This window comes from Vespa crabro, chromosome 1 (genome assembly GCF_910589235.1).
Source record: "Vespa crabro chromosome 1, iyVesCrab1.2, whole genome shotgun sequence".
Lineage (NCBI taxonomy): Eukaryota > Metazoa > Arthropoda > Insecta > Hymenoptera > Vespidae > Vespa > Vespa crabro.
This window is the reverse complement of record NC_060955.1, coordinates 16,512,827-16,529,757: the sequence shown is the minus strand read 5'-3', so window position 1 is coordinate 16,529,757 and position 16,931 is coordinate 16,512,827. Positions and strand designations below refer to the sequence as shown.

At 32.8% G+C, this 16,931-nt stretch overlaps 1 protein-coding gene across 3 annotated transcripts in view; it reads right to left on the bottom strand.

The window, feature by feature from the left end:
• Positions 1 to 16,931, bottom strand: part of LOC124432823 (complexin) — a 243,300-nt gene that overhangs the window by 153,779 nt on the left and 72,590 nt on the right. For all 3 annotated transcript variants that reach the window (XM_046982099.1, XM_046982098.1, XM_046982100.1), the window contains exon 3: positions 3,317 to 3,423. In XM_046982099.1, the coding sequence (XP_046838055.1) occupies positions 3,317 to 3,371 (55 nt within the window). In that variant the 5' untranslated portion in view covers positions 3,372 to 3,423. The remainder of the gene's footprint in view (positions 1 to 3,316; positions 3,424 to 16,931) is intronic.

The following is a 16,931-nucleotide window of genomic DNA, read 5'->3' as shown; positions in this document are numbered from 1 at the left end:
TGTATGTAAGTGGACATTGAAATATCATCCTGGTAAGTGATGGAATGTGTTATGTAGATCGAGAAATGAAAAAAAAAGAAAAAAAAAATGAAGGGAGGACTCGTACGGTCAAGGGACACGAAATCGAAAGTAGGGACGAGTTAGATAAGGGCTCGTAGAAAAAGAAAAGAATGGAGAGGAGAGGAGAGGAGAATAAAAGGGTAGGGAAAAAGGGGAGGTATGAGAGAGTGAGTAGACAGGAACGGATCGATCGTGTTCAAGAGAGTTAAGATCTCTGAGCAAGCCTGGAAAGATTTCAGGCAAAAATCGGCTTCTCAGTTTGACGAAGGTCCCCATTTACTCGTCCTTTCCCATTACCGATTCCCTGCGATACGCTTTTCTCGCTTCGACGCTTGCAGAAGCTAAAACTTTTCCTTAATGACGCAAGTTTTATTGCCGGTGACCTCTCTCTCTCTCTCTCTCTCTCTCTCTCTCTCTCTCTCTCTCTCTCTCTCTCTCTCTCTCTCTCTCTCTCTCTCTCTATTTCTCTCTCTTTCTGTCTTTCTCTCACATTTGGACACGGAACACATATCAATAGTTACCAACGGAATTTTCGGAGTTCGTTTCGAAAATGGAGTTGAGATCTATGTACGTAGAGGTATGCATATACTGAAAAATATTCTCTCGTCGAATGGATCGCAATATTCGCCTTCCCTTTGACGTTATCTACAGATTAAATCAATAACAATCGCCGAGTGAAATAATTTTTTATTTGTTTTGAATTTTCATAGTATAGCAAAGGATATTTAAATTAAAATTTTAAATAAATTAAAATGTACGTATTGTATGTCGTGCCATTAATTTTACAATGTTATTTGAAATTGATAAATAGTTATTTATATGCTTGTTGATTCAGAGAAAATGATTCCATAATAATGGCTTTCTTTTTTCTTATCAAAATCCGATTATTATGAATATAATCTTTGTGTCCGATTATACATTGATCCTACTACTGGTCATATCGAGCAGATTATTACTGTCGTATCAATTATCGACTTTTCAATTTTCGAGACGTCCTATTTCGAAGAGTACACACGTGTGTGGCTACATTGAAACCGATTATCCACGATTATCGCTTTTCTGGTCGAGTAAACTTGCTTAAGCAAATAACTATCCTTCTTCGACTTTCGTAATCTCCCTAGACGACTTTCTTCCTCTTGTATTCGCGTAAGCGCATCAAATTGCCTCTTGTTCATATTAAACGCTTATAGAATGTCGATGAATATTCGTTGGTAATTCGCATACACGTCAAAGTTAGGCGAAACAAGAAGGGTATCCCGCTTAAACCACGACCGCCCACGTATTTCATGCGCTATTGATTTCGAGACACAATTATCGTATATTCGGTTAAATCGCTTTAGAGAATTCTTCGTTATTTTAATATTCAATAACAATACGTTTCTTTTCCTTTATTTTTGTAGACGATAATATTCATTAATAGTTATTGAAAGTATAGAAATTTTTTCCTTGAGTTATATTTTGTCCGATCGTAATTAAAGTGTAATTAATTAATTCGATGAAATAATTAAACTTAACGGATTTCATATAATTTAATATGTAAATAGTCGTACGTAAAATACGTAAAATATGTATTAATAATCTAATACGTAAAACTCAAACTTATATTTTCAAGGAATTAATGAAACACGTTTTATTCCATCCCATCAAACGGTAACGGTTTTCGATCCGACGGAACGAACACGAAACAAATTTGCCGGAAGTCACGTTTCCTCGAAAAAAGGTTCAACCTATGTTCAGCGGACATCCGGCAGGGGGAAGAAGAAATTCCGCAGTGAGTTTTTTCTCCTCTTTCTATCGATTCCTTTTTGCGATTCGCAATATTGTCGGTAGTTTGGGTTTTAACGACGTATCGATAACGTATTGTTTGAGAAGGGAATAAATGAATATGAAGAAAAGAAAAAGCAATTTTCCTACTTATTTATGCCGATAATTGTATTTTGTATTTTTAATTATTGTATTTTTATTAATGCAAGTGAACTAAGTAAAAAATCTATCAAAGTTGAAGTCATTGATTATATATATATTTGTATTGAAAAATAAAAGAAATGTATATTATTTTTTATTTAATAATATATATAATTTTTTTTATTATATAGATATATTTTATTTTTAACATATGTAAGTGCATATATGTAAAAATCGATAGAACGCGAGGAAAGAAAGAAAAAAAAAAATAAAAAAAGAGCAAGAACGTGAGAGCAATTGCAGTTATTCACAATTAGGAACTCAAGAGAATAAAACGCGCTTTTTTTATGTTAACTGAAGCTATAGATTTTTATTCGTCACTATCTTTTCATATTTTTTTGTTAATAAAAACCTATATATATATATATATGTTGATATATGAAATTTTACGTACGAAATAAATTTACACAAGAATAAAATATTTATATGTCAATATTTTTCAACCTTTTTGTCGTGCAAATCAATATATTTGTAATGATATCGCAGTTTAAATGTTTATAATATAAATACAATTTTTAAGTACCCGCTATACTAATATCATTTTATATTATATTAAAGATAACGACTGTTATTGCAGTTTTCCACGAACTTGCAAAAATGTTTTATGAAAACTTTCTGAAAAACTCTTATAAATTATTCACTTTTTGAGCTTATATGTAAGATAACGATTATCATTTCAACAATGACGCATTAAAAATTTAACGCGATCCATGGATTAAGAAACATTATCATATATTACTTAGGCCATTTCCTTAATGAAATAAAGTTTGATCGATTGTTCGAATATTCAAAAAGAAGAAAATATAGATATCTCGTAAAGCAAACAAAATTTCCGAAAGTGGTTTTACCAAAGAATTTTCGTGAAGCATCCTACGAATCGCCATATCGTGCGAGCTCTACGCCAGCGTTTTATCCGCACAACGCATTCTGGAAAACGTTCCACGCTTCACCACGATCGGACGAGTTCGCTCGATGAATCACGTACCTCGGAAATGGAACCATTTCGTTTGCCTTTCTCGGTCAACTTCATGCCTATTATCTCTGGCCGAATTCCCTTTCGAATTTTTAACGAAGAAAATATTTTTCGTTCGGTTATTTACATAGACGATGATATTTTTCTCTATAACGAAGTTCTATCAAAAAATTGGAATAGTATATTTTCTTTTTTTTAGACAAAAATTCAATTTTTTATTCTTTATATATAATATATATACACATATATATATATATATATATATATATATATATATATACACATATATATATATATATTAAATGTAAAATCATTTACCTTTAACAGCATTCAGCTTGTTGCCGACCATCTGCTTTGCCACAAAAGCCGCCATTTTTTGCTGCTCGGTGATCAACGATCAGCGATCAAAACAATTCTTCTATAATCTAGAAATAAAAAAGAATGAATTAGATATAAGATAAGAAAAATTAAAGAAATAAAATCTATTCTTTATATTTCAAGTTTCTTTCTTGTTTTCCATTATACGATATAATGTGTTATAATTTATGGCATAGGATATAAATATCGAACATGAAGTAATTTCTTATATAAATAATTAATAAAATAATGATATTTCAATAAATAAAATATACACTTATATAATAACAAATTAATAATCTATTTTATATAAAAATATTTCACGTTGACAAATATCCTATGTCACAAATAACGTTCAATTATTTCATTATATATTAATATTAAAAATTCAGAATATAAAAAGAAAGAAACGAACTTTTTTTTTTATAAATATCGAAACGAATTCACAGAGATCGCTCAACTATCTTGTTTTTGATTTTTCGAAAGAAACTCTCGAGTATATAATACTTAAAAATATTCATTTGTTTCATGATTTTTATCAGCAAGGACGAGAAAGGAAGAGAAGGATTGTTGTATTGCTTGTGTTTTCAGGTTATAAGAGACAAAAAGATTTATAAAGAAAGCATAATTTTCTTTCCTTTCGGTCGAACGTCAAACGATCGCAGTGGGAATAAACGTGGTAGGACGAAAGGACGAACGATGGGAAAACTTTCATTTTTTTCCATCCTTCTCTTTCCCCTTCTTTTTCTTACTTTAACATTGTACTTCGTACACGCACGTACGTTGTGGCGCCTTCGCTCTTCTTCAAAATGAAAATGAAATACGCCTCTCTTGGGAATACGGAGCGAAGAAAAGCATTTTAATCTCGTGAACGTATCCCTTATGATTCTGAGAATATTTCGAAAAGAAAATAAGAAAAATAGAAAAGTAAAACAAATAATAAGAAAATCACAAAAGTCAGGTATGATTGAAAAAGCATTCTTTTAAATTTATTTAGACCTATTCTTGGCTTTTTATTTCTTTTTTCTTTTTCTGTTTTTTGATAAATTCTACACTCGGATGGGTACATATAAAAGGAAATAAATTGCAATCGACATATTGAAATATTAGAAACTAACTTATACAAAAGTTATCTACGGATGAAGGTAGTGGTTATTCGGCCAAGTCAACGAGTCACATGAGAAACGGCAATATACCATATAATATACACAATATCACTTTCCCGTAGGAATTTCATTTCTCCCGCTCCTCCCCTCTTCGCTATCTGCTTTATATTCGCTCTATCGTCACATTCCGCAAAAGCGTTTATGACGAATGAGAATGTTGACTGTAGTATCATAACATCGAAATGTTAACCGAAATATGAAAATGTATTACCACGCTCATCCGCCATTCTAAATTTCTCTATTTTGTTTCCTAATAAAAGAGTCATTATGATAAATTTCAAACTTTCCGTTTGACTAAAAATAATTTATATTTATCGTCATGTAACTTTGAAGTTACACATTTATATATTTTTTTTTGTAATTATTAGTAAATTTAATTATTAGTTCATATCTGAAGTTACCAATTTATTTTTTTTTTTTTTAAGTATGAATTATACTTAATATAATATAATATAAGTAATTATTGACATAGACAAGATTTATAAAGCGCTAATCTATTTAAAAATTTTATATCTTTTATAATTGAAGACAGTAAATTACGTATGTGTGTTAACAAGACGAATGTTTAAAGTGAAATGAAGCTTCGATCTTTTCTTCTGTTACAAGTATAAAGTAATGTTTATTATGATCCGTTTATTTATCAATGTGACCTAAACTGTTTATTGAAATACTTATGTATCGATAAATCCATATATTTATTAATAAAATCCTAACAGTTTTTTTTTTTCAATTGTATCTTTATTTAATAACTTCTGAGTTAATGAACTGCTGGACAAGAAGTTCTATAATAATATTGAATTATCTTCTAAGAAAATTCAGAAGTTTGCATATACTATACTCGGAAACGAACCGAGGACAATGTTATGTACCCCCGTTTTTCCAAGTGATAATCTCGAAACGGTCTACTTAATCGAGACGACGTCTATTTGGTGCAAACTCGGAAAACAGCGGCCTGAGATAGAAAGAGATGACTCTTTGCTGGCTTGGCAAAGGACAGAGAGTCGAAAGGATCGATAGGGAAACACGAGAATGCTATGGTACGGGACGCTCGTGTCTGCGTATGTGTATAAGAGAGAATACACGAGTATATGTATACAGATATAAAGGATGAAAAGAGAGAGAGAGAGAGAGAGAGAGAGAGAGAAAGAGAGAAAGAGAGAGAGAAAAGAGAGGCTGTGAAGACGACGCCGATAAACCGACGACCAAACCGGCGTCGAGACGTCTCGGCGCCTCTCTTTCCCTCGTTCTCTTACTTCCCTCTCTCGTGATTTTACAACACACACGACAACCTCCATGAATAAGACAAGCTCATCCCGACCCAAGAATGTTTTTCTAGCCGTCGAACAGCACTATTATCATCAATAAAGTTAATTGATAAATTTCCTATAATAATAATAATAATAATAATAATAATAATAATAATAATAATAATAATGATAATAATAATAGAAATAACGTGAGAAATGAAATATTTGTCAAAAATGAAAGCTCCTTTTCCTACTCTTCGCGTTACCCATGGAGCTTTTTCAATCGGTTCACAAAGCCTCTCGACGAGCTTAACCGAAGCTCTTGTTTTATCCTCATAGATGCAAGTCGTCCGTACGAGTCTTGTTTGGCTATTACTACACCCCTCGCTACTACTTCAGGCCGCTTAATGTGCTCATGTTTTTGTTCAGTAAGCTCGAGATTAAGTAACACCAACAAACGGTCGAGGCTAACGAACCGTTTCGGCGCTTGCGAAAGAGGATTTACCTTAGCGAGATTTCGAGGGCGGGCGCTCTCGACGTGGCCGATCGGCTCGATAATCATCAAACACGGTCAGGATTTTCGATAGTTCCCAAAATAACGCATGGGATGTGTTCAAATTCGATACGTTTTTTCAACGATTGCGAACAAGAATTTTCGATCGTTAAATCCAGGTAAATTAAAATAAATAAGTCGAAAAAATTATTCCGACAGTATTTCTACGTGTGTATGAGTAATTAGGAGTAAAGTACGGGTAAAAATAAATAAATAAATATATATATATATATATATATATATATAAGTAATGGTATGTATATTACATAAGTATGTATAAATTTACATGTCATGAAAGAACGAAATGTAGGAATGCCAAAATAAAGTATAGCTCACATAATTTCGCATAGCGTACTATGGAATGCAAATTGTCATATTTTGGCATGGAGATTGCGAAAGGTTATTATCTAAGCATTAGATGAAAATAATAAATAACAATTTTTGTATGTTTATTTTCTTTAATAAATTATCTGTTTATATAAAATCCTATATACCTGTTGTTAAAAAGATCTCGGTGTCTAATGCAAGCTAGATAAATTTTTGTCGATGAATAAGTAAATATGACGTGGCTTCCGAAACGATAAAAGCATCAAAGATTGCTAAAGTCGAAGAGTTAGGTAAGAGGGTTCTTTTCGTTCGTATTTCTATCCTTTTCTTCCCTTAGCTGATGCCTGTTAAAGGGCAAGAAATTTGATGGGCGTTCTTGTGAACGCATGCACATCTCCCACAGAATCTCTTCTCCTAACCAGATATTCAAACGGACAAGCTGCTAACCAAACAGTCAGTCAGCCAGGCAGCCATACGAAAAGCAGATGAAGTTTCCGCTTGTCGAACCTTTCGGAGTCGAGCAAACATGCCGGAAGTGCTCTCCAAATTGCTGTAAATTTTCTGCGTTGTGTATGTACCGTCTCTTCCACTCAAACGATGAGGACAAGGATAATAAGAACGAAGAGAATGTTCTTCCTTTAGAAGAAATGTATTTTTACTCTTTTCCTTATAGGACAATAAATAACAATATAGTCTTTCTATATTCTGAATTGTCGACAAGTGCCAGAATACTCTTTCTAAACGCGAAGAGTTCAATTAAATTATACAACTTTCTTAGCAATGTTTAATCTTAAACGGCCCTCGTTTTGAAACAGCCGGTACGTGATCGCGGCCGTTTTCGTGAAATGAGGTCGAACGTGACGGTGAGAGTGGTTTTTCGTGAAATTAAGAATGCTGTGAGTCGCTCCGGGACGAATAGGATGCTCGAAGGGTTGAAAAGAGGATGCCGTGTGGATAGACGCCATTGTCGCGACGCCAGAGGGTGAGGCAACTCACGAAGGAAGATTTTTCACGAGCTAAAGAATTCCTCTTTTTAACGCAAACAAAAATTTCTTGCTCGTATCAACTCCAGTCAAGAATTTCAATGCACATATACACACACACACTTACATACGTATCTACGATTGGAATCATCAAAGCTATCTTCTATCCTTTTCTTCCTTTTACACTCGTTCTGGAAACAACTAGGTTATTCTACATGTTCTCAAACATGACCTACAAACATCGAAAAGCTCTTGTCTGATTTGTTAAAAAAAAACTCGATTGCTACCACTGAAAAATCAAGTTGTTAAATACATAATAAACAAAATGAGATAGAAACAATCGAATCTTTATCGTACATCGCTTGAATCGATTCAACTCGACAGAAAAAATATTTATACTATGAGAAGATAGGAACATTTTTAAGTAAAAATCAAGGCCGTTCGTCCTTTTCTCATGATTCACTCCATTTTCTTATATATCTCAAAATAAATATCAGACGTATCCAAAAATAAACGAAAACGTCGCAATGATTGGGATCCTTTAAGAAAACAAAACGAGCTTCGAAATAGATTCGCAACCAGGTTAAAAGTTCGCGGCCATTCGATTCGATTAAGAGAAAAGTAATTATATGACTACATTCTTCAAAATTTAAAATAATACAGTATGATATAAAGAGCTTTGAAAATAATATTGAAAGAATATAAAAAGAAAAAAAAACTTATGCTGCCAATTGAAAGAAAAATAATATAATAAACGAGCTTTTAATTCTTATAATGGTAATCATAGTATGATAAAAGCTGCTATAATAGACATACATAAAAATGAATGAATTAATGAATGAATAAGAAAAAAAAGAACTTAATTGTGAAGAATCCATGGATTCTTTCTCTCTTTAATTAATTTTCATGGAATTCGTTTATACGGAATTAGGAGTGAAAAAATTTGTCCTGGAGTGAAGAAATTTGTGTGGTGAAGAACTATGGCGGACGTTGGAAGAATGCTTTTACCGTCCCTTCCATCCGGTGCCGGAAGGAAGGAAGGAAGGAAGGAAGGAAGGATGAAAGGAAAGAAGAAATGGTGCTCGAATCTTGCACGTATGAAAGAGAATGCGTTTTTATAAGGTTTTTGGTCTCGTCAATAGTATTAAATATATATATATATATATATATATATATATATATATATATATATATATATGTATATATATATATATATATTATATTTTCATAGCAAGAAACTTTCATATTCCAAACATTGAATCCGTAATAAAAATGATTTTCTGAAAACATCGTTATCTTTTGTACAAACAAATTGTCTATAAAATTCTTTATCGTTTATACCTCTATTAGATCGTTTGAAAATTTGATAAATTTCAAAGGATCATTCAAGGAAGGATATCCAAGAGCTTTCGAAAACGTTTCCTATTCACGAAGCGATTCGAATTTCTCTGGAAGGTATGAATACCTAACGTGACTTCGGTCAGCTGATTGGACTATCATTGCCGACGTTTGAAAGGATTCCATAGATACCAGACGTTTCATTATTCCAATATTTTGCTATAACAATTTATCGAAAGTCGAAGTAAAATTTGCAGAAAAGTATGTATTGGAAATATCTGTGGGAAAATTTTTTAAATAAATATCAAAAGAAATTAATATTGTCGGATGAAAGATTAATTTCTTTAACATTATTAAGTAATACGTAATTAATTGAGAAAGGGTAGCATTGATCATTTTAAGTAGAGTCAAAACTCAAGAAGGGTAGCAGCAATCAGCACCGTTCAGACTCTTCGTAAACTTTTCTTCGATCTTACAACTTCGAATCCATTTGCTCCCTCTTTTTCTTAATTATTCCCTCTTCGAATAAATATTATTCTCCCTAAATGACCGAGATTTTCATTCATTTTATATGATATAGATATAAATACATATATATACATACATACATACACCCACACACATATACAGACGTACATTCCCAGTGAACTTGGAAAACGAACGAGATTTTAATTTTTGACAAGTACTTCGAACTTCTAAACAACATTTTCATTTAATTTATTTTTCCCTTTTTCTCCTTTCTCCTTCTGAAAAAAATTCACTTTCCTGTCAAATTTCTAATCGTACTAACGGCAAAGTTCCAGAAATAAGAAATTCCGTTTTTTAAAATTTTGCGGTGAAAAGACGTCTTCTAAGTGCTAACGCTAAACTTCCAAAGCTTTAAAGTTCGTCGATAGTTTGTAGAGTACACGATCTAAGTCCTGAAATTTTCCAGCCGTTTACCATAGATTAAATCGCAGTTATAATGCATAGAGTATTCCAAGTTTAATCACAGAAAATCGAGTGCTCGCTCGAAGCTTAAGCTTTTTTCATTAGAACATAGTTCATTCCATTTTATCAGATACTTCTCATAATCGCTTAATTAATGCATAATAAATTTATAGAGTGATCAGATTATTTTAAGTAGTAATATAATCCATTAAAAAAAAAATAAATAAATCAATTTTAATTGGCAAATCATTTTCGAATTCATGTTTCCTTCTCTCTTTGATCTTTTCTTTCTCTCTTTTAATCTGAGCCATTAAAAGGACCAAATATTTTCATTAGAAAATAATTCATTCCACAATTTTCAATCTTCGTTTATAATCGCTTTAATAATTCATAATAAATTTATAGATTAATCAAATTGTTATGAGCAACGACATATCTGATGTAAGAATAAATAAATAAATTTACATATACAAATTGTTTTCGAACTATTTACTTTTTCAACCGAATTTTCTTTTTCGTTTTTCTCTATCCTTTGGTCCTTACGATTCAAGAGCCCTGGTCTCTCAGTAAACGTGGTTCCTGTTATCCACCACTGCTTTCACATCTCTCTCATCTCATATCACAGAATTTCTTCACCCTCCTCTTCGTCCTCTTTCCATGTCTCTATCAGAAGAAGAAAATTCTCGTAGAAAAGCGAGGACGACCAACGTAACGGCAAAAGCAGCGAAGCATCCAAGAAGCTCTCAACGCAAACGAGCAAAAATTCCAGGACAATTGCGGCATGTCGATTGCACTGTGATAGCGTGCATAAGTACGCGTCATGCCCGTTTCTCCTCCATCCTTGGCACTTCATCTTATTTTCTACCATTCGTCCGCAAGAATGCTTCCTCTGCCTTAAGTGAAAATCATATTTCGAATGACGTAAAAATGTATTCTCGGTGAACAAGCGATTTCGTTACCTTATTATTCCTAGAATTTATATATATATATATTTAAATTATGATAAAAAATTTTATTTATGAAAATTTCTGTAAATAGTTAGCCTTTTTTGCAATATAATTATTTTCACAGTATATTCTTAAAGATAATTTCGAAATAATTTGTTTTTATTTTAATATCATAACTAGAAAAAAAATTGTATGCAATTACGTTAAATACAAGTTTTATAAATAAGTTCATTTTTAAAACATGGCTCATTTATATATTTTTAATGTACAATAACTTTGAGAACTATTTTCTACGTGTTGAATAATTTCTTTGTTATATATTTCACAAAAATATATTGTTATTTACTTTCTCATTAACTTATGTGTGATTTAAATAGGTTAAAAAACAATTACATTTGTGCCATAATGATCTAGAGTTATTATGAAAATGTACAAGACGTAATTTGAGCTGGTCAATTTCTATTCTTTCTTTTATTCTTTCCTTATTTATTCCTTTATTTTTATAAATTTTAAATCTCTCGAATTATTCACATTTCCAACAGTATTAAGTGAGTGTATGAGTAACCTGAGTTTCTAAGAGTTATGGGATATCGGTAACGGTGCGATATAATAGTGATCTTTTGGTAAATACTAAAAAGATATCGGTTTACTTTCTATTCTAAGTGAGTCCTTAACTTATACATTTTTAACCTTCAGCGAAGAAAATATTAAGTATGAGAAAAAAATAAACGTAAATACATAGAATGTAAAAAAGACAACGTTCCTAAAATATTTTAAACTTCTTAATCGTGTTTAAACATACTTAATTAATAAAGATTTAGTTTTTTCTATAGTAAGAATATAAAATGATATAAGATATAAATATATACCTTATATCTTATATCAGATATAAGTATATATATAGATACCTGAATATAATTTTTCAATAAAGCTGTTTCATTTTGTTTGTATAAAATTCTATTCAATTTTTGATAATATTTATCCTTAGAATTTAAAAAAAATAATCGCATAGAGAGATTATATTATGTAGGCGTTCAACGTGAAACGCCATTCTTTTTTGTTCTTTTGATTTCTCTATCAAACGACATTCTTTTTTTCTTTACTTTCATCTAACCTATCAAAGTATAAATTATCGTTTTATTATATATCCTTCCTTTTATTTGTACTAAAAAAATTATTTGAAAATGTTTATTACGTATTCGAGTCATTTATTGGGAATATCCGTATAATCCTAAAAAGTACTACAATGATTTCAATATAATTTTCAATAAATTTAATCGATAAAGAATTATCGTTCAGTATTTTTTTTATAAGAAAAAAGAAATAAAAAGAAGGAAAAGAAGAATAAAAGGAGAAGAAAATCCATAAGCATGAAAAAATTCTTTACTTCTTGAAAATTATCACGTCGGGTTAGACTGTATAAACTCGAGGATAACAAGAAAAAAGAAAAAAAAACAAACAAAAAAAAAACAACAAAAAAAAACAAAAAAGAAAAAAGAGGAAGAAAAGAAGAGGAAGGGAAGGGACAGTAATTAACGATGGTAAAACGGACCGACATAGATGCTACGTAATACCAAGGAGTGACTAATTAACTGCTAAGGTAACCAGCCGCATTGAGTTTAGCAAGGTGCACTAAAGCTGAGGATAGTACGGAAGCAGGGTGATCGATCACGAAAGACACTTCGAACAGGCTCGATTTATCCGTGAAGAGTAGAAACGATCGAACCAATGAGCCAGCGGCACAACCACCAGCAGAGCCACCGGCAACAATCTCATTTTCCTTCATAGACTGCATTAGATTTTCTCATCTTCGACGAAACGATCGTTTGGGGCATGGTCCACAAAGGGGTAGACCTTTTACTCCTTCTTTTTTACCCTCTCTTACTTTCGTTGCGATCAAAGCATTTCTATTTTCGAACATCACCTTTGAAATCATTCGACCATTCGTTCGTGTACACACGTTTCGAAAACGAGATAGAGAGAGAAAGAGATACCTCATTATACCCTTCATTGTCTCTATCGTTAATACGTGAAAGTAAAGAAACAAATCTCCAAAGTCCACTTATTTGATTTAAAAATTAAATAAAAAGTCTACTAGAATGAGTGGAATTAGAAAATTCAGATAAAAAGTTCAAATAAATCGCTTTTCGAAAGAATAATATAATGAAAAGGAGAATAGAGAATATATCGAGACGACGTGATATTTGGAGGATCGTTGTAAAATGTCGAGTTTGCACGATAAATGATAGTGTATCAACGAACCCAAGTAACATCCCTGTCTCCTCTTAAATTCACCCTTCTATTCGGTGTCTTCACTTCATAGTTGTATCTTTATCGTTTCCTACGGGGCTTTGGTTATTACGCTTACTTTCGCCAAAGACAAGGTACCGGAGGAACAAAGAAGTAACTCAAAGAAGAAGAGAAAAGTATGTAAGTGTTAGGGATGGTGAGTGGTAGATATCAGAATAGAGTGACTAGAAAGGGGTAGAATAAGTGGCGTAGCGCATGTACGGAAAAGAGATACACAGAGAGAAAAGTCGAAGAAGATCGCGGCCATTGTCTTGTTTTAAAATACTTCAGGGAGGTAGGTGGTGGTTTTTGAAAGAGGTAGGGAATCTCTTTGAAGGGGTGAGAAAGAGAAAGAAAGAGAATAGGGTTGGGTTAGCAAGACGAACGCTCGAAGGAGGGTGGAAAAGAGCGGTTTTCACGAAACGGAGAAATATTAAGGGTTGCACTCCCGATATTAGAGATCCTACTGGAGATCGGCGTCGATTTGTTCCAATGAAACGTTCCGGCAAACGTCGTTTCTATACCGGGAGCGGCGTTCCTATTTCCACCGTAACGACCGGCTCGTTTCTCTTGTCGTATAGAATTCTCTATCTTCCGTCTACTACTCCTCCTACTTCTCCATCCTCTTGATTCGAATGGCGAATCGTGGCCGATAAGAGGAAATTTCTTTTGACGCGAGAGATCGTTCTTCGACTGATGTCGAGAAAGAAAGAAATAAAGAAAGGGAGAGAGAGAAAGAGAGAGAAAGAAAGAAAGAGAAAGAGAGAGAGAGAAAGAGAGAGAAAGAGAGAAAGACAGTGTGTTAGAGACAAAAAAAAACTGGGACCCTTACATCTCGCTTCGAATCAATCTAATTATACGAAGAATAGAATTTAATTGTTCTCTCGTAGTTCCTTCTCCGCTCTTCTCGTTCCTTTCTTTTCCAGATATTTTTCTTATCAATTCTCTCTCTCTCTCTTTCTCTCTCCATCTCATAATACAAGAAAGGAAATCTTTTTAACGATCTCGAGAAACGAATTTTAATTTCTTTAAAAAAATTTAAATTCTTTTGTTTGCATTTGCGAATTTTCTTTTAACAATATCTTTAACTGCGATATAAAAAAAAAAAAAAAAGAAAAAATTGTAAAGAATGAAAAACTACTGTGTCATTGATAGAAATCATGCACGGCATCCAGCCGATATTTTCTCTCCATTCTCGTTACCGTACAAAAGCACCGAAGCTCGTTTACTCGACGTCGCAAATCTTCACGAACGTTTCCGAATATTTGCGAAGTCGTTTAAAAGCCACGGAAACTCCAGCGTTCTCAGGAGCTTTCTCATTCGTGCCTGATCTGTGGTACCCCCGTACGCATTTCTTATTAACGCCGTTCATTTTCTCAGCGACGACAAAATTTCCGAGCCACCGGAACGTACATCTTCGGTGAACCACCTGAGTGTAAAATCTCGTCGGTGAAATATACATACTTACATATTTCTCTCTTTCTCTTTCTCTCTTTCTCTCACACAAAAACACACTTACATACGTACTCTGTTTTAGAGTTTTGCGGAATGCGAAATGAAATATTATAATATTAAGTCGTAAAAATATTTAAAATACAAATAATCTATAAAAATAAAATTTGTCCTTTTATATTCCTCTTCGAGTTATATAGGTGTAAATACATACATATATTTTATACAAAAAGATTTCTGAACGACGCATTATAATATCTCTTTAAGCAAAATTCTTCGTCTTTTACGAGTATTTATATTCCTGTCCACACACGTACATCTTTATCCCTATAACGCTTAGGGGAAACCCTCTTGCTCTTTTTTCCTCTGCACTGTCTTCTCCACGAACTATAAATCTGGGTTTCCGTAGCAAATACCATTGTCGGAATACTCTTTTTCTTTCTTCTCTCTCCCTTTCGTCGCCTTTAGATCGGCGAAAACATCCTTCTGATAAAGCATCGTTTATCTTCACGCGAATCTCTGCCACCTACGTGGAACAATGACGAAGAAAGAGGACAGTTCAAACAAGATAGACAAAAAAAAAGCGATCATAAACATATTTTTATATCGCGAGTAGAACTTTTACAAAATTTGAAATACTAGGATAGAAATTTAAATTCTGAAGAAATCCAAAGAAAATAAGAAACAGAAAAAAAGAAGAAAAAGTTTAAGATTATGCCGAGAGTTATCGATTTTTATTGACAAAGTATTTTACATTGTTAAAGGGTCTATACTCTTGCAAAGAGATGAAGTAATGTAAAAGGTTCTATCGAATCATTTGCTCTTGCTGGAATACTCTCTTTTTCTCGTTCTCAGGGAACCCTTTGTAGATTCAAGGTGGTATGAGAAAAAAGGAGAAGGAGTCTGGAAAAGTTAAATTCTCCAACATAGAAGTCCATAACGCGGAGAGGCCGATACAAAAGAGTCGAGCTTACTTGCCGAGTTTACGACGTGGCTGTTGGTAGTAGGGCATCATCGAGTCGAAGCTAACGTCGTAATAAGCGGATGCGAAAAGTTCAAACCGCTTTCTAAGCGAGCTTCCATAAAATGTAAGAGTTATATGTACATGTGAATGTACGTGAAAGTCCTCGAAGAACGAATTGATTCGCTACAGTTCAATATCGAAATACTTCTTTTGTGATGACCGTAACAACCAACGTCGGACCTTATATGAGGAAGTGAATATAAAAATAAGTAACGATAGAACGATAATATGAGCTTTCTTGAGCGTACTCGCTTGGAAGTTCTTCCATCGGAAATACTTACTTGAATAATGGACGTTGTGTAAAGCGTCGAGAAGTTCGATCGATAAGAAGCAAAGTACCTCTTAGTTTTCTCAAGTCACTATCGTGTCCCATTGCGTGTCGTTTTGGAAAAAAGCAAAAAATAAAATATATTCCTAAGAGACGAATCGCAATTATCAGAGGAATCGAATTTTGTCGTTTGAAATTCTTGATGAATTTCAGTGACATTTTTTTCTTTCCGAGATTATAAAAGATCAAAAGTTGGTGAATAATGTACAGATGATAGGTAATTTACGAAGCTATACAACGTGACATTATAAATCACGATATTATACGACTTGATACTATTCAAAGCGATACTATCCAATTCGATGCAACTTTAAACTGTTCTAATGCTTTGCCACTTTTTAACAAACGTTTCACTCATATATCCATATTCTCTACACGTTCACACCAATATCAATATACGAGTTGACCTAAAAATGTATTTATACATATATTCTGACTTATTCACACATATATCTGCTATTCCTTCCATATAATATTTTTAGAAATGATATTTTATGTTTACCTTTTTAGAGTACATTATTATACTTCTTGACATTATTTTACTCTGTATCAAAATATTAATGAGTTTTATATTATAACAGTATTATTTAAAAAAAATGTATACTTGTGTCTTAAATGCAAGATCAACGTAAAAGTTGTTTGTGATATTACAAACACAGAAAATTAAATCAACATTGCATTGCTCGGATTGGGCGAGCTATCGATTTATCGGCAGTCTTCTTCAGGGTGAGTGTTCCCAATGTTATCGGTACAGATATATCATAACCCCACGATACAGAATGGCCATGTTACGTTGAATTTTCGTTGCGGTTGCTATAGGGTAAATGGAAGACAAGAACATGTGCAATTCGGTTGGTATCGCTTCGGTTTCTACGATGTTACCCAATGATGCTAGCCGTTTCCTTCCTTACTCCTTCCTTCCTTCCTTCCTTTCTTTCTTTCATCGAGAAACCGTTTGTGGTTTAGACATTGGATACCATTTTATTTTCATT